This window comes from Acanthochromis polyacanthus, chromosome 24, assembly GCF_021347895.1.
Source record: "Acanthochromis polyacanthus isolate Apoly-LR-REF ecotype Palm Island chromosome 24, KAUST_Apoly_ChrSc, whole genome shotgun sequence".
In the NCBI taxonomy this organism is placed as follows: Eukaryota; Metazoa; Chordata; class Actinopteri; family Pomacentridae; genus Acanthochromis; species Acanthochromis polyacanthus.
This window is the reverse complement of record NC_067136.1, coordinates 3,385,237-3,410,739: the sequence shown is the minus strand read 5'-3', so window position 1 is coordinate 3,410,739 and position 25,503 is coordinate 3,385,237. Positions and strand designations below refer to the sequence as shown.

Genomic DNA, 25,503 nt, shown 5'->3' with positions numbered 1-25,503 from the left:
TTGTACTGACAAAATCTGGAATTGTACTGACAAAATCCGGAATTGTACTGACAAAATCCGGAATTGTACTGACAAAATCCGGAATTGTACTGACAAAATCTGGAATTGTACTGACAAAATCTGGAATTGTACTGACAAAATCTGGAATTGTACTGACAAAATCCGGAATTGTACTGACAAAATCCGGAATTGTACTGACAAAATCTGGAATTGTACTGACAAAATCTGGAATTGTACTGACAAAATCTGGAATTGTATTAACAAAATCTGGAATTGTACTGACAAAATCCGGAATTGTACTGACAAAATCCGGAATTGTACTGACAAAATCTGGAATTGTACTGACAAAATCCGGAATTGTACTGACAAAATCCGGAATTGTACTGACAAAATCCGGAATTGTACTGACAAAATCCGGAATTGTATTGACAAAATCCGGAATTGTATTGACAAAATCTGGAATTGTACTGACAAAATCCGGAATTGTACTGACAAAATCCGGAATTGTACTGACAAAATCCGGAATTGTACTGACAAAATCTGGAATTGTACTGACAAAATCTGGAATTGTACTGACAAAATCTGGAATTGTACTGACAAAATCTGGAATTGTACTGACAAAATCTGGAATTGTACTGACAAAATCTGGAATTGTACTGACAAAATCTGGAATTGTACTGACAAAATCTGGAATTGTATTGACAAAATCTTGCCATTGTCTTTTAGAGTTCAGTTTTAAATTCAGAATGAATCTATTTTCTGCTGGTCAAAACATCTCAGCTTAAATGTTTTCATGCAGCAGCTTTATAACAGCCTCAGCTGACCAAAGTGCTCCAGATGTTCTCATAAAATTCTGTGCAACACATCAGATACGACTTAAATCTAGTTTTAATTGCAATAAATTAGCAGAAAGTAACAAACAGCAGCACGACTTCTCAGGTGATTATCTTAAAAGTTCACATGAGATGAATAGAAGATACAAAGACCAATAAAAGCAGCTGAAGACCTGCACGTCTTGAGGTTTTTCATGAAAATCTCCACGTTTAATTGAAGGAGGACGTTGATTGGAAGCTTTGGAGCAAATATAGAACATAAAAGTTTACATTTCCTGAAGCGTGATGCAAATTTATGTTCCTCACAAATGACAGGAAAATACAGATTACTGGCAAATAACAGAAGGGAGACTCATTGGATTTACTTCTATGGACAGTTATGTTTGTTTTTATTGCTTGTACAGTTAAAGATCATGAAGACACCTGATTTAAGTGTTAATGTTCTAATTCTAATAGATGTGGAAGGTTGAATTTATGTGGGTTTAACGACCGTTTATTGATCAGAAACGAGGGAAAGTAGATGCAGGAGGGTTTCAGAGGTAGTTCTTTCCATCCCAGAATAGCCCCTGAACCTCAGCCTTTCTGAATCCTCTAATTCAGGACGACTGGGAGTCGGGGTCGGCCGCTGGCCTTTTCCAGGTCACAGTTGGGGTTCAGCAGGTGAAACTTTCTGCTGCCTCGTTCAGATCAAAGGTGAAGAAGCAGCAGGAAGCCTCCAGGCCTCCAGGGGATCAATTACTGCCTAAAAGCTCGTCTTTCACCCAAACTCTGCTCCGTTCCTCTTCAGCAGCAGCAGATTTCCAGTTTGAAGAGAGTCCAGGGAGGAGGCGTTATGAAATCCCGTTTATTCTCAGAGGACGTTTTATTATTTCTGTCAGATGTTCGGTTCAGTCTCTGTGGCTGCAGGGCCCAGTTTGCCTTCAGAATCAGCTGCTTTTTAATGCGTTTGTCTTCTGGAGCTCTTCAGACAAACATTTTGATCCATCATTCATTGATTTATTATCCAGTAGGTTAGAAGTTCGGTTACACACCAGGTTTAACTCGACTAAATCTGGCTGTTCTTCACATTTAAGGCTGTAAATTATTCTTTAAACTCTGGTCATGGAGCTGAGAAGAACCACATTATCCTTTAATTAAAAAAGAGTCTTTTTTTTTTTTTTAAAGAGATGAACAGTCACAGCGTCACTAAAATCTAGCAGAACTTTGATAGAACTGGTGACAAACACGGCTTCATCAGTGCGTGTTGTGGTTTAAAAAAGAATATTTCATGTCAGATAATGTCACATTTTATCTGTCACCTCACAGCCATTTAAAGAAATATTCTGCTCTATTTTATTTTGAACTGTTTAAATCAACATAACACTAATCTTATTTTATAGATATTTGCTGTTATTTGAAAGAAAAAGGTTAAAATTTCATCATTTTTAAGCCGCTATTTTACACATTCTCAATGTTTAAACGAGTCAAATCACAGAAAAAAAGTATGAATTTACATGTTAACCATAAAAAACACACTGAAACTGTAAAAATCCTCTACAACTAATACTTGTTTGTTAAATAACATTCTACTGTACAATTATTCATGTTAAAATCAGCATAAAATAAATGCTGTTTTACAGACATTTGCTGTTTTTTGAAAGAATAATGATCAATGAAAGTGGTAAATGTCTTTTTTTGGAGATTTTACCATATTTGTTAAAGACAATAACTCGTAAAAATCGCACAATAAAATTATTAGTTTACATATTAATCACAAAAAATGGCTAAAACTATAAGTACCTTCCACAATAAAAGTCTGTATTTTTATGAGTAATTAAAAAACATGCTACTGTACAGTTATTAGTCTTAAAATTAACATATAATAAATGTTATTTTACAGTGATTAACACTTATTTTTAAGCTGCTGTTTTACAGATTTTCTCTGTTTTATTCAATTAAAAATAATAGCTAGTAAAAATTACACAATAGAATTATTAATTTACATGTTAACCATAGAAAAGTGTCTAAAACTGCAGTAACATTAGTTGTACTTTTATGTAGTACAATGAAAACATGCTACTGTGAAATTACTATTCAAAAATAACATTTTACTGTAAAATTATTATTAAATAAATGATCATTTTAAAGATATTTGACGTTTTTTTGTTAAATAAAAATGACTGATGAGGGGCTGCACAGTGGTTAGTGGTTAGCACTTTCGCCTTGCAGCAAGAAGATCCCCGGTTCAAATCCCGGCCTGGGATCTTTCTGCATGGAGTTTGCATGTTCTCCCTGTGCATGCGTGGGTTTTCTCCGGGTACTCCGGCTTCCTCCCACAGTCCAAAAACATGCTGAGGTTAATTGGTTACTCTAAATTGTCCGTAGGTGTGAATGTGAGTGTGATTGTGTGTCTGTATATGTAGCCCTGTGACAGACTGGTGACCTGTCCAGGGTGTCCCCTGCCTTCACCCGAGTCAGCTGGGATAGACTCCAGCACCCCCCATGACCCTAGTGAGGATAAAGCGGTGTATAAAGAATGGATGATTGATGAAAGTGGTTATTTTTAAGCTGTTGTTTTGCAGATTTTCCCCAATAACCAATAAAATCACAAAAATTATTTACACGTTAGCTAAGAAAAAACTGTATCTTTGTGGCGTTTTTGCGTTTAGTTTACACTTGTTTCAGTCAGTTTTATTCTTATGTGTTTATGTATTCAATTATTTGTGTTAAGTTTATTTCTTTGTTTATGTGCATGTTTTTGTGGTTGTTTCACAGCTACTCGTCCTGTAGTGTCTTCCAGGTGTTTTTATGTCTGCTAGCATCTTCTACATCTCCGTCTCTCTGTGATCGATTGTTTTGGTCTGAATAAATTATCTGGCTGTCAGATGTAAATCCAACTAGTTTACTGTGTTCATGCGGGCTGCTTTCTTTCCTCTCAGGTTCGTAACCTGATGCTGGACACCACGGAGGAGACTCTGCGTCAGGAGTTCTCCCACTTCAAGCCGGGTTCCGTGGAGCGGGTCAAGAAGCTCACCGACTACGCCTTCATCCACTACCGTTGCCGCAGCGACGCCGTCACCGCGCTCAGCGTCATGAACGGCGCCCAGATCGACGGCGCCACCGTGGAGGTGATGCTGGCCAAGCCGGTCGGCCCCAAGGACGGAGGCGTGGCCGTGAGGAGGTTCAGCAGCAGGAGGCACCTGGGGGGAGGAGGGCCAGGAAACGGCATGTTCCTGCTGGACGGAGGAACCGCAGACACAGGTTCTCCTCTGAGGCCCGTCGGACCCCCGCCTCGCCTGGACAGCCCCTTCTGCTCCACAGGTCAGCTTCAGGAGTTAGTCAGTGATGGTAGCAGGGGGGTTGTGGTGGGTTTTTGTGTGGCTTTGTGGAGTTTTTGTGTGTCTTTGTGGTGTTTTTGTGTGCCTTTGTGGTGTTTTTGTGTGTCTTTGTGGGGTTTTTGTGTGTCTCTTTGTGGGGTTTTTGTGTGTCTTTGTGGTGTTTTTGTGTCTCTTTGCAGCCGTCTTGTGTTCAGTTTTGCTTCTCTTTCATTCTCATTCTGGTCTTTGTGGTCATTTTACATTCACTTGTGTTCTTTTTGTATCTATTTGTGTTTGGTTCTGTCTTTCCGTGATGAATGTTTTTGGTCTTTTTGTGTGTTTTCCATTGTTTTGTGGCTCTTGATATTCCGTGTGTCTTACAGGTGGTTTTATCTTAGTTTTAATTGATTTTCCATCTATTTGTGTTGATTTTACCGGTCTTTTATTCAGTTTTAATCTCTTTCTGGTTATTTTTGGTGCCATTTCATAGATTTTGCATCTCCTTTTTAAAAATGACGTTGTCCTGGTGGTGTTTTTGTGTTTAGAGTCGTTTTGCAAGTGGTTTGAATCTCTTCAGGTCAGGTTTATCCTCTTTCTGGTCTTTGGGATTGTTTTGTCTCAGTTTGCGCTAGTTTTGCATCTGTTTCTGCTCATTTTGCTTCTCTTCTAGTCAGTTTAATCTCTTTCTGATCACTTTGTGTCTTTGCAGTCATTTTGCATCGCTTGTTTTTACTGGTGTGCGTCTCTTTGTCGTGTTTTTTGCAGGTCTTTGCTGCTGTTTTATATCTAGTAATCCTTTTGCGTGTCCAAGAGGTGGTTTTCATGGCTGTTCTGAAGGAATTAGATCCAGTTTTTGTTCGTTTTGCACCTCTTTGTGTTTGGTTTTGTGTTGTTGGTGCTGTTTGGAGTAATATTGTGTGTCTTTTTGATGTTTTTATTTCTGTTTGCTCTAGTTTTGCATCTGTTTGTTTTACATCTCTTTTAGTGAGTTTTATTCTCTTCATGGTCATTTTACATTCATTTTGTATCTGTTCTTTTCATGGTTTGTGGTTGTTTTTTGTCTCTTAGTAGCTATTTTGCATTTCGTCGTCTTTTTGTGTGTCTTCAAGGTAGATCTTTCTCTGTTTGTGGCCTACTTGTGTGTCTTTTGTGCAGTTTTGTGGCTCTTGGTGTTTGTTTTGAATAATTCTGCGTCTCTTTGTGGTATTTCCTGTGTGTCTTTGCTGCCGTTTTATATCTAGTATTCCTTTTATGTGTCTAAGAGGTGATTTTCGTGACTGTTTACAAGGAATTAGATTTAGTTTTTGTTCATTTTGCATGTCTTTGTGTTTGGTTTTGTGTTTTGGTGACGTTTTGAGTAATATTGTGTGTCTTTTTGGTGGTTTTATTTCTGTTTGCTCTGGTTTTGTGCTTGTTTTTGCTCCCATTTAGTCAGTTTTATTCTTTTCGTGGTCATTTTGCATTCATTTGTCTTCATTTTGCATCAGTTTTTTAATGGTTTGCATCTTTTTGTGGCTGTTTTTTTTCTCTTTGTAGCTATTTTGTATTTTGTCATCATTTTGTGTGTCTTGGGGTTGGTTTTTATCTGTTTCTGGTCTTTTTGTGTCATTTTCTTGCTATATAAACGGACAGAAGAATGCTGCTGTCACATAACGTGCACTAATAAGCCGTGCAGTGCTGCTTGTTCAGAGCCGACACATTTCCAGCCTCCAGATGACTTCTCCCTGAACAGCCGTAACCTTTTGTTTCTGAAATCATCCCCGTGACTCGGATGGAAAAGGTCCTCTGCAGCCAAACGATCAATATAACGCTCCTCTGAGGAGTACGAAATGTTCTCTGCTGGACCTTCTAGTGAACTCCTGCACCTGCTTTTCTTCGCTCCACACATCTCCCTTCAGATTTTTGTTTAATTTCTTTTCCTGCTGTAACTTTGAGCAGCTTTGGCCTCATCCATTACAAACCACATTCATCAAGCCTCTCCCGTTCCATCGATGCAGCCGACACAATTATCTGGTGACGAAGCAAAAACTGCCAATTTCCTCCGACGCCCGCGGACATTTAGTGAAAATGAGAAAAGTTTGTCGAGTTAACTCTCCCACAAATGGGCTGTGAAATATTTATGAGGGAAGATGACACCGAGACAAAGACGTGGATGTGGAGTGATGAAGCGGTGATGAGCAGAGACTCCTGGGAAGACGACTCACTCTGGAAAATAGATGCCTGGTGGAAGAAACACGTCTGCTTTGAGATTCAGAATGAAGACGAGGTTTTTCTGCCCTGAGAATGAAGCTGCTCCCAGCTGAGCTCCGACTGGTGTGGGTCTGAAAATGCCAGCTCAGTGTTTGCACAGAAAACGAGTCTCTCCTGTCATTAATGAACGTTATTTTAGGGGTTGTTTGTTTGTTTTTTTTAGCCAAAGAGAATCTGGGTTGACTGGAGTTGTTGCTGATCTTTAACCAATAAGAATCTTTTCATTATCAGTTTAAATCAACATAAAAAGCTGCTGTTTTCAGCACATTAAAGCGTTTTGATTTGGTTATTTTCTCCTGTCTCTGTCACTTTTCATATTTTTGAATGTCTTTGCTGTATTTTTGCATCTCTTTGCTGTATTTTGCATCACTTTTCTGTATTTTTGCATCTCTTTGCTGTAGTTTTGCATCCCTTTGCCATATTTTTGCATGTCTTTGTGGTTTCTCTTTTTGGTAGTGTTGTCTCTTTGCAGTTTTTTGCATCTCTTTGCAGTATTTTTGTGACTCTTTGTTGTGTTTTTGCATCTCTTTGTGGTATGTTTGCATCTCTTTGCTGTATTTTTGCATGTCTTGAGTATTTTTGCATCCGTTTTTCTATTTGTTTGCAAGTGTTTGTATGAAATTCGTTTCTCTCATAATCAGTTTTAATCTCTATCTGTGTGTTTTCTTGCCATGGTTATGTGACTTTTGGAAAATTAAGGTAGATTTTGTTTTATTTCTCTTTCTGGTCATTTTGTGTGTCTGTCTGGCAGTTTTGCATTTATTTTGCATCTTTTTATTTCTGTCTCTTTGCAGCCACTTTGCATTTCTTGGTCTCTTTGATCATGTAAAAGGTGTTTTGTTTTGTTTTTTCGACTAAATTTGCATATTTTATTTTGTTTTGTGTTCCGTTTGTGTTCATTCTCCATCTCTCGGTCTCTTTCTGGTCATTCTGTGTACCACTGCAGTGATTTTTTTTTTTGTGTCTCTGTTTTTAAAAATTCTCTTTGTGTTTTGGTTTTTTTTCCCCCACAGATTTCAGACACTAAAATAGAAGAAACAGCAGGCGGTTATGTTAAAGCCAGTCATTTGATGGTGACGGCAAAGTGCTGTAAAGCTTTTCCCAAAGCCGATACGTTGCTCAACAACTGGAAGCTTAATTAGTTCCATATGTTGAACCAAAGCTGCCTTCATTTCCATTCGTCACAAACAAGCTGCACTGAGCTTGTTCACACAGCTGTATGTACTAATGAATATCCCAACAATTAGCATAACGTTCCATTGATCCTGTCCACACTTCATGCAGCTTCTCTTTTTTACTGCAGTGGTTTCTTAGCTTATTTATTTATTTATTGCTGTTTTTTTTTCCTCTTCTGCAGTTGAGGGTACTGTGCTGATAGAAAGCAATTAGACTTATTATTACTGGACGGAGATGTGGAGGGAGATTTAGGGAGGCAATAATTGAGATGTAAAGTCGGGAAGATAGAGCCGAGCGGACTCAGTCATATTCCATGATTGCTGCTTTAATGAGGAGATAACCGTCGAGGCCGAAGCTCCGTCTCAATCACAAGTTCTGAGTTCTGGAGCTGTTTTTAATTTAGTTCAGTGTCAGTGGAAAGTTTTAAGCCGTTAGAGAAGCATTCTAAGTTCATCAGAGGAAAAAACCTTAAAAACAACTTTAGTAAACTGTATAAAGTCTAATGTTAATTTGTTAGTTCTTATGTAGATTGTTTGTTTATCATCAACAGAACTGTGTCTTATTATTGAAAAATATTTGACTGAATCTGGTTGTAAACTGGGGATGGAAACTTTTAATTTCAAAATACTGTATTTATGCTTTAGTTAATCTGTTAGTAATGCTTTAGTTATTAATGCTGTTGGTCAGTTAGCAATTAATCATTTCCCTTCCTGGTTTGGACTTCTAAATCTAAACAAAGTTGATAGTTTGTTAGAGAAAGACACATAAAATGGCACAAAACAACCAAAAATAATGCAAAAAGACTGAAATATATCCGCAAAGAGACACAATGCGACTGCAGAAACACAAAAAAAACAACAAACATAAAAAAAGACCACAAAGAGACGCAAAATGACCGCAACGATGTAAAATGACCACAGAAACACAGAAAATGACCAAAAAAAGCACACAAACTGATCACAGAGACACAAAATGACCGAAAAGACACAAAACAAACTCAAAAACACATGAAATGACAAAAAACCCACACAAAACTATCAAAATGACCACAAAAACACATAAAATGACCAGAATAAACGCAGAAAATGACCAAAAAACACACAAAACAGCCACAAAAATACACGAAATATCCCAAAAAAACACAGAACACTATCAAAATGACCAAAAAAACACAGAAAATGACCAGAATAAACACACAAAATGACCAAAAAACACACAAAACAGCCACAAAAATACACGAAATATCCCAAAAAAACACAGAACACTATCAAAATGACCAAAAAAACACAGAAAATGACCATAGAGCGATGCAATACGGCCGCAAAGAGAAACAAAATGACCAAAAAAACCCCACACAAAACGGCCACAAAGAACGAACAAAATGACCACAAAATACCCAAAACTGACCAGAGAAACGCACACAAAATGACCACGGACACAAAACATTAACATTCCTACTTTGAACATAAAATCAAGTCTACTGCTGAATGACAACTCTTCAGTAACGTAACGGAAACATCAAGTAATGTAAGAGTCATGAATTTATGCTTCTTCCTTTCTGTTTGCTATGTGCTGTGTGTTTAGAATCATTCGTTAGTTGTTTTTGGGAGAAGCAGAGAAGTTGTTGAAGTACTCTTAAATTAAACTCAGTTAAAAACAAAACAAAGGAAATGTGTGGCAGCCTTGTGATGCTTCTGGAGATTCTGTTTCAGGAAATAGTTGTACAAAGCCTTTATTTTCACGACTGAAAACATTCAGAGTTGAATAATTCTTCCAGCTATGACTGCAGAATAAAATAAATCCAGTAGAATATGTTGTTTGCAGTCAGTGCAGTGGGTTTCTAATTAGTTCTCACTTTCTGTCAACACTGTGGATATGCAACCATCTTTGAATAACCTTTATTGAACAGTGGACAGAGGAAACTGTGACCCTCTGTGTGTTTGTCCCATCAGAAGACCTGGACAGGTGTGTGTTCCCCCTGATGCCCGGGACTCCCCTCTCTCCCGCCACCCTGCTGTCACTCAAACAGAGTCAGATCGGTTCTGCCGTCAGCCTGCTGGAGTTCTACTGCCGCAAAAACTACTGGTCCCCGCCCGAGTACCACCTGTACGCCACACCTGGACCGAACGAGAAGCTGCTGCTGGTCTACAAGGTCTTTACAGTCTGCTGCTAATGTACCACAACACAAAGATCCCCTCACATCCCTATGTATGGAGAGGTACTATAGAGACACAATACGACCACAGAGACACACAAAACGATTGCAAAACACGCAAAACTACCACAGAGAGACACAAAACTACTACAGAAACACAAAAAAATGACCAGAAAGTAAAAAAGAAATTATCACAGACACACAATACAACCAAAAAGAGTCATAAAATGATTGCGGAGACGCAAGAGGATGCAAAAAACACATAAAATGATGAAGAAAACAAAAACTATCACAAAGAGACCCAATGCAACCAAATAGACGCAGAACGAGTGCAAAAAGAGGCAAAACTTTGATGAAAACACAAAGAAATTACCATAAAGGGAAAAAAACTGTCTCAACAACACACATTACGATCACAGAGACACAAATCTATCACAAAAACACTGAGAAATGACCTAAAAGAAAAATTTAAACGACACAAAATGATCGCAAAAAGACATGAAATGACCACAGAGAGACACAACACAACTGCAAAGAGATGCAAAAAACACATCAAGCGACCACAGAGACACAAAGCTACTCCAAAATCACAAAAAAACGACAGTGACCCAACGTAAAACAATGACAGAGACACAAAACAACAAATAAGAAACATGAAACCATTGCAGAGACAAAAATAGACACAAAGTGATTGCAAAAAGACAGAAAATGGCCACAAAGATATGCAAAACTACAACACAGACACAACACGACTGCAAGGAGATATAAAACAATTGCAAAGAGATGCAAAAAGACGCAAAAAACATATCAAATGATAACAAAGAGAAGCAAAACTACCACAGAAACACAAAAAATGACCAGAAAGTAAAAAATGATAGTAACACAAAACAATTGCAAACAGACAGAAAAATGACCGCAAAGACACGCAAAACTACTGCAGAGAGACATTAGACTACTTGAAAAACACAAATTCCACAGAGAAAAATAAAACGATCACAACGTAACACAATACGACCAAAAGGAGACATAAAACGATTGCTAAGAGACACAAAAAGACGTAAAAACATTTTAAATGACCACTATGAGACTCAAAACTATCACAAAATGCAAAAAATTACCATAAAGAAAAATTGAACTATCATAGACGCAATACGACCACAAAAGACACAATACAACCAACAAGAGACTTAAAATGATTGCTGATAGATGCAAAAAACATATCAACTACTGCAAATACACAACACATGACCACAAACCAAAATAAAATGATCACAAAGAGACATAAAACCATCGCAAAGAGATGCAAAACAATGCAAAAAACCCCCAAAGAAATTCAAAATGAACACAAAAACACACCACAAAGTGAAATGAAGCAACAACAGAGACAGATGTTTTGTGGTGATAAAACTTTGTTCGTCATGAGAGTCTCTTGTCGCTGGATGACGTCCACAGGATTCAGCTCATGGAGTTCACAAAGGTTTCCCTGACATTTTCCTCTTTTACTGCGTACTGAAACAGCTTTGTGGCTGCACTTTAATGTGACCCTCTGTGTGTCTTTGTCTTTCTAAATGTCAGGACCACTGCTCTCATAAACCCTTCACGTATTACAGCTTTCTCCATTCAGTAGTTTCACTCTTTTATAAACAATCTTTTTCCTCACTGTTGGCCAGCATCGCCGTGTTCCAGCCCTTCATTAAATCTGTACAAACAACCACAAATAGATGCAAAATAACCACAAAGAGACACAAAACAACCACAAAGAGACACAAAACGACCACAAGGTGACACAAAACGACCACAAGGTGACACAAAACGACCACAAGGAGACACAAAACGACCACAAATAGACACAAAACGACCACAAGGAGACACAAAACGACCACAAGGAGACACAAAACGACCACAAGGAGACACAAAACGAGCACAAAGAGACACAAAATGAGCACAAAGAGACACAAAACGACCACAAGGGCACACAAAATGACCATAAGGACACACAAAACGACCACAAATAGACACAAAATGACCATAAACAGTAACAAAATGGTCACGAACAAACACAAAACGACCACAAAGAGACACAAAACAACCACAAAGAGACACAAAATGACCACAAATAGAAACAAAACGACCACAAAGAGACACAAAACAACCACAAAGAGACACAAAATGACCACAAATAGAAACAAAATGACCACAAAGAGACACAAAACGACCACAAATGGAAACAAAATGACCACAAATGGAAACAAAATGACCACTAAAACATAAAAAAATAGCCACAAAGAGACATAAAGCGATCGCAAAAACATAAAAAACAGTCAATGAAGAGATGTCAAACTAACATATATGGACAAAACACGACTACAAACACACAATTAAACGACCACAATTCAACACTTGACATTTCTCTCAGGGAAACTCACCGCAGTCACAGAAAAGCAAACAGCACAGAAGCAACAGAACGAACAAACAAACACATCCACGTTTGCTTGATTGATCCCTACAAATACCCAGAGTCAGGAGGCCAAAGCTGCTTGTGTGTCTGTCTGTCTGTCCAGGTGGTGATGCCGTCCACACGGAGCACCTACATGCCCGACAAGCTGTGTGTGCTGCTGGACGATGCCAAAGAGCTGGCTGCTCAGACCACGCTGTGGAACCTGGGTACTGTTCAACATTCACACAACACGCCAAGGCATAAATCCAGCTTAGCATGTGCTAAGACGCCACACATGTCGATATGTAATGAGACCTGGGCTGGGATTTACTGGGTGCATGTGTAAACGTGCCGTCATGTAAATCCACAGGGTTCGTTAGGTATGGTGCTGTGAGGCTTCATATGAGGTTAAACAAACCGACACAGAATTTTACATTTTAAATCTGGAGTGAAAGCGGATTAGTTTGCTTGCAAGGTTCCAAAGCGTGGATGCATAATAGAATTTTCCCATCAAACACAAAAACAAATACAAAATCGACACGTTTTGTCTCATTTATGACAACAAAGAGGCAGAAAGCAGCCACATAGAGCATTAATGACCACCAAGAGACGGCAATGACCATAAAGACACAGAGAAACAACCACAAAGAGACTCAACACGGCCGCAAAGAGGCAGAGAACGACCATAAAGAGATGCAAAATGACCATGAAGAGACAGAGAACGACCATAAAGAGATGCAAAATGACCATGAAGAGACAGAAAACGAACATAAAGAGATGCAAAATGACCATGAAGAGACAGAAAACGAACATAAAGAGATGCAAAATGACCATGAAGAGACAGAAAACGAACATAAAGAGATGCAAAATGACCATGAAGAGACAGAAAACGAACATAAAGATGCAAAATGACCATGAAGAGACAGAAAACGAACATAAAGAGATGCAAAATGACCATGAAGAGACAGAAAACGAACATACAGAGATGCAAAATGACCATGAAGAGACAGAAAACGAACATACAGAGATGCAAAATGACCAAAAGAGACTAAAAATTGCCATAGACAAATGATGACAATAAAGAGACAGAAATGATCATAAAGACGGATACAAGGACCACAAAGAAACAAAAATGATTATAACAAGACAGAAAAGGACAACAGAGAGATGCAAGATAACCATAAAGAAACAAAAATGACTCTAACAAGACAGAAGAGGACAAAAGTGAGATGCAATATGACCGTAAAGAGACAGAAAACCACTGCATATAGACAGAAAACTACCACAAAGAGATATAAAATGGCTGCTAAGAGACACAAAACGACCACAAGGACATAGATGACCCTAAAGAAACAAAAAATGACAGACACAAAATGGCCACAAAGAGACTGAAAATGGCCACAAAGAGACATAAAATGACCACAAAGAGACACAAAATGACCACAAAAAAGACAAAACGACCAGAAAGAGACACAAAACGGCCACAAAGAGACACAAAACGACCACAGAGACACAAAACGGCCACAAAGAGACACAAAACGACCACAAAAAAGACAAAATGACCACAAAAAAGACAAAATGACCACAAAGAGACACAAAATGACCACAAAGAGACACAAAACGACCACAAAGAGACACAATACGACCACAAAGAGACACAAAATGACCACAAAAAAGACAAAACGACTACAGAGACAGAAAACGACCACAGAGACGCAAAATGACCACAAACAGACATAAAATGACCACAAAAAAACAAAACAACCACGACGAGACTGAAAATGACCACGGAGAGACACAAAATGGCCACAAAGAGATAGAAAATGACCACAAAGAGACACAAACGACCACAGAGACCAGAAGAGATGTAAAGATCATAAATTGTGACTGTAAATCTGGAGTCTGACTAGTCTAGTTCATAATGACAGAAGTAAGCGTCTTCCTATCTGAACAGCTTTTAATCTCCACCTCCATGTTTTTAGGACCTCCAGAAACACATTCTTAAAGGTATTTCCACCGTACGGGACCTTTAAAGTGGTGTTTGTGTTGGTTTCACAGCTGCTCTCTGCTCTGTCATTATGTGTTGAGGACGTATCTGGAGAAATGGGGTTTTTGAGTAAAACACTAGAAGCTCAGTGTGGATCAGACTGAAGGGAGTTTCAGAGCTTTAATGGACCTTAATGTGCTTTAATGCATCGCTGGGGTCACACACATTCAGTTTGTTGTTCCTCAAAGCGTCGTGGACGTTATTATCCCTCCTCTTAGCCAGACAGCGTTTTAGAAAGTTGGCCTTCAGCGGTGGTTAAAGCATGAATATGAAGACCTGCTGCTCCATGTTGCTTGGCTCTGCTGGCTGAAACACGCTTACTGCAGGCGTGTAGTCGGCGGAGCGTTTCACAGCGATGAAGCCGGGAACAGTCGGGGTTTTTTGGCTGATAATTCGACTCCACAGCTCTGAGGGAAGTCTCCTTTCTAGCCAAGAACAGAATTGCTCAACAGAATGCAGATTAGATGAGTTATTCTGTCAGAGTAGATGGTTTATCAGGACATTTTCTTTCAGGGTTTCCACAGTTTAACGTTCAAGCTCATTTTTCATTGCAGCACAAAGTCTAAAACCTCAATGGAAAACATGTACATTGTCCAAGTAGCCACACATTTCTTTCCATTGAAAAACCAGCTGAATGTATGTCCAACAGCTTGCTCCTCTCTTCACTGTTTCTATCTCGTTCTCGTCTTGTTTCTGACATTTTTTTTGGCATTTTGTCGCATTGTTTCATGTTTTTTTTCATTGCTCATTTGTGTAATTTTTTGCCTAGTTTTTTTATCATTTCCTGTGTCACTTTGTGTCGTTTTTCATTTAGTCATTTCTGTCATTTTGTTTCTTATTTTTGTCGTTTTGCATCGTTTGCCATTTTGTATCCCTTTGTCTTGTTTTTTTGTCATTTTGTGTCTTTTTTTTCCCTGTCATTTTGTCATTTTTTTCCGTCTCACTGTGTTGTTTTTCATTTAGTCATTTCTCATTTTGTGTCTCATTTTTGTCATTTCATCTCATTTCTGTCATTTTGTGTCAATTTTATTCTGTTTTTGTCGTTTTATCTTTATTTCTTGTCTCGCTTCGTGTCATTTCTCCTTTAGTCATTGTAGTAATTTTATGTCTAATTTTTGTCATTTTGCGTTTAATTTCTGTTGTTTTATGTCTCATTTTGTGTCTAATTTGGGTCAGTTTGTTCATTTTATCTTCTTTATTTCTCATGTTGTCGTGTTTTTTGTCGTTATGTCTTTTGTTTTGTATCATTTGATCTTTTTTGTTTTTCTGTCAATTTGTGTCTCATTTTGTCGGTTTTGCGTCAAGTTTGGGTAATTTTTGTCTGCTTTATTTCACTTTTTGCCCTTTTTTTCATTGTTTTTTTTCTAATTTCGGTCGTTTTTGTGTCTATTTTGTCATTCTGTCTCATTTGCCATTTTGTGTCAATTTTTGTAAAATCTTTGACATTTTGTGTCATTTTTTTGTCTAGCGTTTGTCATTTTGTCTCATTTCTGTCATTTTGTCTCCACATCCTACAGATATTTAACTATTTCCATGTTTCCAGACTTTTCCTCTCTACTCTGCTCATCGGCTGTAGAAAGGTGTATCACCATGCTGAATGCATCTCCAACAACTCCTCTGTTCACTGTTTTTCATGCTGCGTTTATTTGGTTCCTCCAGTAGCATTGCACACTGCCTACAGTTCATCTCCAACACTTCTTTCTGTATCGGCCTTTAAGACTTGGCTTTGCTGAAAAGCTCAGGTTTTTATTCATCTTTTAACAGGATCTGATGCAAACAGTTTGTTTTTGAGACATAGAATGAAGTCATTTTGATGAACATTTCACCATTCTTTCTGCACATAACACATGAATGATTCAAGGACCCGTGGAAAGTTAAAATGGTATTTTTTGCCTGATAATCGGTGTTATTTTGGAGCCTTTTCAACCCCAGGGACTGAGAGGGTTAAAACGATGATGTAAAGCTAAGTCTATTCAGCACCAGTTCAGAGATCATCTCTGTACAAACTCACAAATATCACCCGACAGCTGGAGTAGCTGCAACAATCAGAGGTTCCTGGTCCCCAGAGAAAATAAGAAATGTCGCCTCCACCATGTAAGCAAACATACCAGCAGAATGAGGTCTTATCTCCAAACGGCGGTGAAGATAGTCGCATTCATTTGGATCTCGCCACTGCAGAGACTGAACCGAGCTCACATTGCATCACAAATCAAAAGTGCTTTCAGTTTTAATCACATTTTTTATGAGACGATAATAATCTGAAGCTCAGGAACGAGGTTGACACACTTTATTAGTATTCAGACGACAGACCTCAGAGCTGGACTTATTTCAGCAGCCTGGAACCTCAGCAGCTCACTTTTTCATTTATTCACATTATTGTTTTCTAATGTTTTCAATTGGCATTTTGCAGATAGAGGAAATTAAACTTTGATTAGAACCAGTTCAGATGAGCTGCTGATTGGCAGTTCAGGACCCTAAAGAGGCCACAGCCTAATTTAATACTGGGTCACCTGAAGCCGAAGGAAAACTCCATTTCCAGAGGAAGAGACAGGAAATGTTTGGCAGCTTATGATGCTGTGGAATCTGAATTCAGTCCACCTGGAGCTTCCCTCCGAGTTAATTGAATCCCCGCTGCTGCCAACAGAACAACATGTCGGAGCTTTGAGGAGTCCCGCTCACTACAAAAGCTGACAGATTTCTGGCAGAAAAGCGTCGATGCCACGAACAAATTGACTACGAATGGTTAATGAAATGCTTAATCTGTGCTGTGAGAACGACAAAGTAGATGTTTGCAGCAGCTGGCAGGCTGAGTGAGCAACGCCACAAGAGAATAACCGATTTCACGCCGTCTTTCCTGAAAGATGTTTGACTGTTTTTCACCTTTAGACACCGCAGTCTCATAGAGGACAGAAAAGAAGCTTCTGACAAAGTGAATCTGAAATCACGTCTTTTTCGCTGTATTTTTCTTGTCTTCAATGCCAAACTCGCATTTTTATCAACCGGAAAACCATTTTTGGAATATTTGGACCGATTTTAAATACAATATAAAACGACCCCTGAGAGGGTTACCGCCTCTGTGCTTCACATCATGATGCTGCCACCACCATGCTTCACATCATGATGGTGCCACCACCATGCTTCACATCATGATGGTGCCACCACATCATGATGGTGCCACCACCATGCTTCACGTCATGACGCTGCCACCACTATGCTTCACATCATGATGCTGCCACCACCACGATTCCCGTCATGATGCTGCCACCACCATGCTTCACGTCATGATGCTGCCACCACCATGCTTCACGTCATGATGCTGCCACCACTATGCTTCACGTCATGATGCTGCCACCACCATGCTTCACGTCATGATGCTGCCACCACTATGCTTCACATCATGATGCTGCCACCACCACGCTTCACGTCATGATGCTGCCACCACCACGCTTCACGTCATGATGCTGCCACCACCACGCTTCACGTCATGATGCTGCCACCACCACGCTTCACGTCATGATGGTGCCACCACCACGCTTCACGTCATGATGCTGCCACCACCACGCTTCACGTCATGATGCTGCCACCACCACGCTTCACATCATGATGGTGCCACCACCAGGCTTCACACCATGATGCTGCCACCACCACGCTTCACATCATGATGGTGCCACCACCATGCTTCACATCATGATGGTGCCACCACCATGCTTCACATCATGATGGTGCCACCACCATGCTTCACGTCATGATGGTGCCACCTCCATGCTTCACGTCATGATGCTGCGACCACCGTGCTTCACATCATGATGCTGCCACCACCATGCTTCACATCATGATGGTGCCACCACCATGCTTCACGTCATGATACTGCGACCACCGTGCTTCACATCATGATGCTGCCACCACCGTGCTTCACATCATGATGCTGCTACCGCCATGCTTCACATCATGATGCTGCCACCGCCATGCTTCACATCATGATGGTGCCACCACCATGCTTCATGTCATGATACTGCGACCACCGTGCTTCACATCATGATGCTGCCACCACCGTGCTTCACATCATGATGCTGCTACTGCCATGCTTCACGTCATGATGCTGCCACCACCATGTTTAACAGTGGGTAGGGATGGAGTGATTCTTGGGGCCATCATTTTTCTCAACTATTAATTTAGTTTTTATAGACAAATAACTGATGAAACAATTAAATGGCATAACACCACTTCTATTTCTGTCCTACATGTTCATAGTCTTTCTTGGTACTAGTAGTCAGGGGTTCAAATTTGGCCCTATAAACTGTATTCGTGCTTCTGTTTTGTTGATCCATCTTCTGTGCAGGAATTTCACATTTTACATCTACTCAAATTTTATATTTATGTTAATTTTCAGAAAAGAGAGACTTTGAAATGTAGCTCACTGCTTTTGACAGCAGACACGCTGGGAAACTGAACCTTTGAAATTTTTTAATTTCAGGATGTTTCCCAAAAAGCCTGCGCTGTTGGGACTGCCTTCATCCTGCAACACAAATGACAACCGTTCTGGTTGAAAATCCTCAGTCTGCCTGCTTACCACAGCAGCTGTGTCCCTCAGATTCCCGTCCTGAAGTTCATCCCTTTAAAATACAGTAGAACTCGAGGTTTTACTGAACACATCTCTTGTGGGAAGGAGCTTAAGTGCAGCATTAATTCAGCATCCATGCTGTTAGAAGTGGGACATGAAGTAGTCTTGACACAGCGTGAAAAGGAAAGAGAAGGAGTCAGAAAATGGGTCACTTCAGAGCACGAAGGGGCTGAAATGTGATTCAGAGTTTACTTAATTGATCTGCAGAAAGCAGGTTTGTTTCCCTCTGGTGTGAAGCACCGTCCAGCTGCCAAACAAACGCAATTAAAATGTTTTTCAGTGTTATTTTGAAGATTAAGGCTGGGAGCGACCTGGCTACTGGAAGTCCACCCTGTGGTGGACGCTTTTAATCAAATTCTCTTATACTTCATCCATTTTTTATTGCCCTCGCAGCTCCACAGGGAGGCGAATATCTCTGCTAGTCAGAGCTCAACCCAGAAAATGCAAAATGTGGCTCCTTCCTCCTCACACAAATCTTCTGCTTGAACTCTTCTTTATGTGTTCGTCTCAGACCTGTGGTTTATTGATTGTTTTTTTTTTTACTCTAACTAATACTGATTAAAAGCGCTATTTGACCCTTAAATGCATGGGTTGTTTTTCTAACACTACTACAGACCAAGGCAGATTCAGCCACACGTTCACATAGTTTTATGAAAAACAAACACGTTTTTGTCATGTATCATTTCTATACACGTAACCCTTCAGGGATCAATACAGTATTTCTGATTTTCGGGCTCGTCATTGTTCCAGGCTGATTGTTGACTGAACTTGACATCTTCAACGTTTGTCTCGTGTGCGAAGTTGTTCAGATTCTGGACAAGCTGCAGACTTTTAGAGCCTCCAACAGCTTTTGGAAGTTGTTGCTTCTTTTTCCTTTTCAGTAGCTGAAGGCTGTTTAGTGGATTTTGTCAGTTTTTCTGGCTTCTTGAGTGGCATATTTGTCCTGGGAAAAAGAGATACTGGTGTGTTCATAACAGTGGGAATGTGTTTTGTAAAGAAAACATACCTTTCAAAACGAAACCAAGATTTCACGTTACACAACCAAATGCATGGACCCTGACCCTTCTCCAGTTTTGGAGACTGTGACAACATTTCCACTGTTAAAAGTGCTGTTTCTTCTCTGGATGGTAGCCGCAGGGCCTCCTCTGATCGCCGTGGAAACCACACGTTGACATGCTGGTGATTGTTTGACGTCACTTTTGGATTTCCCCGTGTACCGCAGTCTACGCGGCAATCCAAAGGTCCTACATTTAACTCGAAGAACACCGCAGAAACAAAAGTGTCTTTAAATCAGTGTTGACAGGGTTATTAAGTGGTACACATCGGAGAAAGCATCCGTGAAACCCTTCAAACCTTCAGAACAGGAACATTCATTCAGAACAAAGGCATCTTTTATCCTGAACAAACCACCATTTGTTTTGACAGAAGGCCGACCCCATCACCATCCACGCGGTAACTTACTAACACGATCAGAGACTTAAATTAGTTTAGGAATCTCTGAGGAGCTCTGGAATTAGCTGTCAGCGGAGGCGATTCTTCCTCCCTAATTGAATCTGTAACGTTGTCTTGGTGTTTCCTGCCAACGAGGAGCTGATTATTTAGTTTTAGGTTGGACCTGGTTCAGTCCTTTAAGAACAGCTAATTAGCGATGAAGCATCACAAGTAGACGCTAATGGGCTCTTTATGTTCAGTTAAAGTCCAAATATTAGAATTATTTCTGTTGTTGCTGCTGTTTTATTACCTTTAGTCCAAAAATCCACCAGTCCATTTCTTTGCTATGTTGTTGGTGCACTGTCTGCTCTACGTGTCTTTTTAATTGCCCCTCCAGGGACAAATAAAGTTTTCTGAATCTGAAATCTTTATAGTCAGTACTGAACCAGCAGGTTTTTTCCACTTTATTTGCTTAATGGCTTATATAAAGCAGGATACCTTAAATATTAGTAGTTGTTCATTTCGCCTTTATTGTTCTACTCCCTATGTTCAAACTTTGGGTTGTTGGAACCCTAAAACACACCATTTGGCTTTGAAAGGTGTGTTTTCATTAATGAAAATCAATCAAAAAGATCCACAGTTTATCAGCCAGAAACCGTAAAACAGAAACAACTGAGATTTTCGACCTTGTGACCGTCTTTGAACGAATCCCTTATGATCTGCTGTCGGTAAAAACAAAGAAATCTGAGTTTCAAATTCTTTCCTTTTAAAAAACGAGACACAAAAATGTGAAAATGGGACCAAAAAGAAATAACACACTCACAAAAGGGCAAAAACAAAGAGACAGCAGGGTTTCTGTGGAACAGAAAGGAGACGTCAAGAAAATCCAACATACTGGATGAATCAAATAAATGCAGCATGACTCAGAAACTGAACAGAGGAGCAAGTTGTTGGAAGATCCATTCAGCATGGTGAAACAAATTTCTACTGACGATGAGCAGAGGAAACAGATCAATATGTGGAGACAAAGTGAGAAAAATAAGACAACAAATGACCAAAAACAGACAAAAACAAATGCAAAAGCAGGACAAAATCACCAACGAGACACAAAGCTTGTACAAAATGATCATGAGAGGAAAGTCAAAGCTACTGGATGGACAAAATAAATGCAGCATGGCTCTACAACAGTGAACAGAGGAGCAAGCTTTTGGAGATGCATTCATCATGGTGAAGCATCTTTCTACAGATGATGAGCAGAGCAGAGAGGAAACATGGAAATGGATAAATACCTGTAGTATGAGGAGATAAAACAACAGAACTGAGACACAAAATGAGCCAAATGAGATGCAGAAAGACAAAAAAAACTACATAAAAAAACATGGCACCAAAAAACCCAAAATGACAGAATGAGACAGACTGAGATACAAAAGGACAACTAGACAAGAAAACAAAATGAGCCAGCAATAAACAAGGCAGTGACACAAAATGGCAAATGAAACCCAAAATGAGACACGAGAAAATGACCAAAATTAGGCACCAGATGAAAAAAACTGCACAAACATCCACATAAAACAGCAAAAAACAGTAACAGAAATGGTAAACACAGCACAAAATGAAACAGAAAAGGACAACAAAACCAAAACAAATTAAACATGAAGTGAAAAAAAAATAAGACAAACAACAACAGAACTAGCATGTAGAGAACATATCTGTTTCCAGCATCTGCATGAGGAGCTCGAGAATTTTCGTTTACTTATTCATTTTAACATAATTTGTCGTAAATGGTTTATTTTTTGTGAATTCTTAAATGAGACAGAAGAATGTAGAGGGGTCATTCCTACTATTCGGTGCCATTTCGGCCTCGTTTAATCTATTAAAAAAATGTTAAAATTTCCAATTTTTTCGTCTTTTATCTGAAGGATTACTTATCAAACTATAAGAAAACTATATTGGTCCAGCTCAGGATATCAATAATCTAATATTTTTACCAAAGTCTTTGCATGTGACAGACGGCAAATGTCCACCCTGTTACGGGACATTCTCACATCTATTACACTATGTTTCCAAACCACTCTAGCTATAATAATTACATTTAGTAAGAGCTAAAATGCCCCTTAATTTACCCTTGAAATATCTGTTTTGAGAAATATTAACAAAGAAGTATATGTACAAAAAATGTGCTCTATTGTAAGGCACAACACAATTTGAACACATTTCTTTTCAATTTTAAGATAATTTCAATGGAATCTACCTTTATTTTTTTTTTAGTGATTTCATTATACTAATTAGAAACTGCAAGTAAACACGAAGACATGCTAAATATTTCAGACTTTTTATCTAATTCTCATCAAAAACTAATAAGGTAACAGGGTGGACAGACGAGTAACAGGGTGGACAAGATGTCACAGAATGGACCTAATATTTGTGAACAAAATTTTATTTAAAAAAGTAGATTTATTTAACCTTTACATGAACATTAAAATTATTTTTTTTAAAAATACTTCCAGCAAGTAAATAAAAATATCATTAACTAATCATATGAAAAACATCAAAAACGTCATTAGCATCAGCTTTACATACGAATTCACTGAACAATAATTCATTAACAATTAGAAATTCATTCAATAATTTAAAATAGGAAATTCATTCAATAACTAAAAATAAAAATAAAATAATCAATTTATAACCAAAAATAATAATAGAAGACAACATATGCTGAAGAAAGATGTTTATCCACTTCTGTTATGTCCGCCCTGTTACTGTGTGTCCACCCTGTTACTGTGTGTCCGCCCTGTTACTGTGTGTCCACCCTGTTACTGTGTGTCCACCCTGTTACTGTGTGTCCACCCTGTTACTGTGTGTCCACCCTGTTACTGTGTGTCCGCCCTGTTACTGTGTGTCCCCCCTGTTACTGTGTGTCCACTGTGTTACTGTGTGTCCCCCCTGTTACTGTGTGTCCGCCCTGTTACTGTGTGTCCGCCCTGTTACTGTGTGTCCGCCCTGTTACTGTGTGTCCGCCCTGTTACTGTGTGTCCGCCCTGTTACTGTGTGTCCACCCTGTTACTGTGTGTCCACCCTGTTACTGTGTGTCCACCCTGTTACTCTACAAAACGGTAACAGGGGGGACATTTAATGCTAAAGCTGTCCCTTACTGCTAATGTGATGAAAAACAAGATAGCACTTAATGACAACCAAGGAAGATTTTTAACATATTTATTAACCATATTTTTGAAATTACCAAAAACTATAATTTCCTGCTATAAAACAGGGTAACAGGGTGGACATGTTATGCTTTAACACGTCAGTCAAGCATTCTAAAATACTTTAAAAAAAGGTTGTTTAAAGAGAGGTACTTACTTTGCTTCCATTAGTTTGATTTTCCCTCCAAAAGTGTAAGCCACTTCCTGTGTCAAGTGACTAGATGATGTATTGGGGGGGCGTGTGCAGAGATCTTTGTATCAAAGTAACAGGGTGGACAGTTGACTCAGGGACACAACATATGTTGAATATTTTAAGCAGTAAAAATGTATAAATAACAAAAAATAACATTTGGGGAGGTAGATTATAAACAAAGCTGTGCAACAATAGTGAAAAGTGTTGGGTTTATTTTATTACTATTACTTTTATATGTATTTTTAATTGAGCAAACATGATTTGGGACATGGGAATTTGGCCTACTTATCCAAAAATAAGGGTAATTGTTTAAAATTGAAATATTCCTGCATACATATCATTGTATATTATGGTAGAGAACTGTTAACCATATAAGCCAGGCTTTTGAAAATTCGTATTAGGACATTTTTACCAAAAATATGCAATACTCTGTCATGGGGACTCAAATGGCACCGAATAGTAGGAATGACCCAGAGCTGTTTCAAGCTCAGATTTGGTCGTTTTTCCTGACTGAGCTGCTCGTCATGTGCGAGTGTTTCTAGAGAAAACCTGACAAATATTTCAGTTTTTACAGTTTCTGCTTCTGACAAACATTTCTGGCATTTTTAGAAATAAAACGTGCTTCACTGAGGAGTTAAACATGCGTCTCCTTGTTCGTCTGTTTACTTTTGAACCCATGAGGTTGTATCTCACAGCTCCTTCCATTCTGTTGGGACATAAAACAACAAATCTTCTCTCCTTCATGTTGTTCTGTTTCCGTAGAGCTGCAGGACTGTATGCTGCAGTGAAAATGAACCACATTGAAGAAAAACATAAAAAATACACGAGTGATCCTGTAGAGAATCCGCTTTACCTCCTGTTCCTTCACCGTTTCCACCATAAGCTGTTCTTCTAGTTTTATATTTCAACAAGCTGCATGTGTGGATCTTCATCACCTTAAGCTGCAGCTGTTTTAATGTTTATTGTCGCTGCTTATTTTGAAATAATATTGAAGTGTTCTCGTCCCTCCAGACTCGTCCTTCCTGAGTGCAGCTTCCTGTGAATCTCCCAGCAGCCCTTCCTCTCCTCTGGTCATGTCTCCACCGCCTGTCTCCAGGCCAGGAGTTCTGACCTGTGGAGGAAGAGCCTTCTCCTCCTGCCTCCCTGCTCCTCCTCCTCCTCCTCCGTCTCCGTTCCCCATCCCTTCGTTGCCCACCTCCTCCCAGACCCAGAGGCTCTACATCAGCCCAACGTCTCCCTTCTACTGACGGTGAGACGCTGAAATGTCCACCCGTTTTTCATGAAAAGACCCCAAAAGTTTATTCAGTGATGTTTTTTAGCCACCTGGTTGTTCTTATGTTGATCTTACTAGGTTGGATGTTATTTATATGTGTTAACACAATAGGCCTGTTTAGTAACAAAAACGCCATCACATCTACATCACAAAAGCTCATCAAATGGTTTTCAATGCAGTTAACAGGAAGAAAACAACTGGGATTAAAAAATAAAAGTCGCGTTTAAACCACGTTTTCACATTTTTATATCACATTTGTAGCTGCAAAGTGTTCAAATATGTTCACACCTTTATTTACAGCTGGAATTCCCTAATGTTTCACTTTACAGCTTCCTCTGTGTGGTTGTTTTGTCTGTCTTTGTGGTTGTTTTGTGCCTTTTTGTGATAGTTTTATGTCTTTTTGTGTTTGTTTTGTGTCTCTTTGTGGTTGTTCTGTGCCTTTTTGTTCTTGTTTTGTGACTCTGTGGTTGTTTTGTGTCTTTTTGTGCTTGTTTTGTGTCTCTCTGGTTGTTTTGTCTTTTTGTGGTTGTTTTCTGTCTCTCTGTGCTTGTTTTGTGTCTTTTTGTGCTTGTTTTGTGTCTTTTTGTGCTT

The 25,503-nt window shown here is 39.1% G+C and overlaps 1 protein-coding gene across 1 annotated transcript in view; it reads left to right on the top strand.

Moving 5' to 3' along the window:
• Window positions 1-24,886, top strand: part of rbm46 (RNA binding motif protein 46) — a 35,821-nt gene extending 10,935 nt beyond the window's left edge. Inside the window, exons 6-9 of the mRNA XM_051944772.1 lie at window positions 3,752-4,154; window positions 9,508-9,707; window positions 12,272-12,374; window positions 24,651-24,886. Coding sequence (XP_051800732.1) covers window positions 3,752-4,154; window positions 9,508-9,707; window positions 12,272-12,374; window positions 24,651-24,886 — 942 coding nt within the window. The remainder of the gene's footprint in view (window positions 1-3,751; window positions 4,155-9,507; window positions 9,708-12,271; window positions 12,375-24,650) is intronic.
• The last annotated feature ends 617 nt before the right edge of the window (window positions 24,887-25,503 follow it).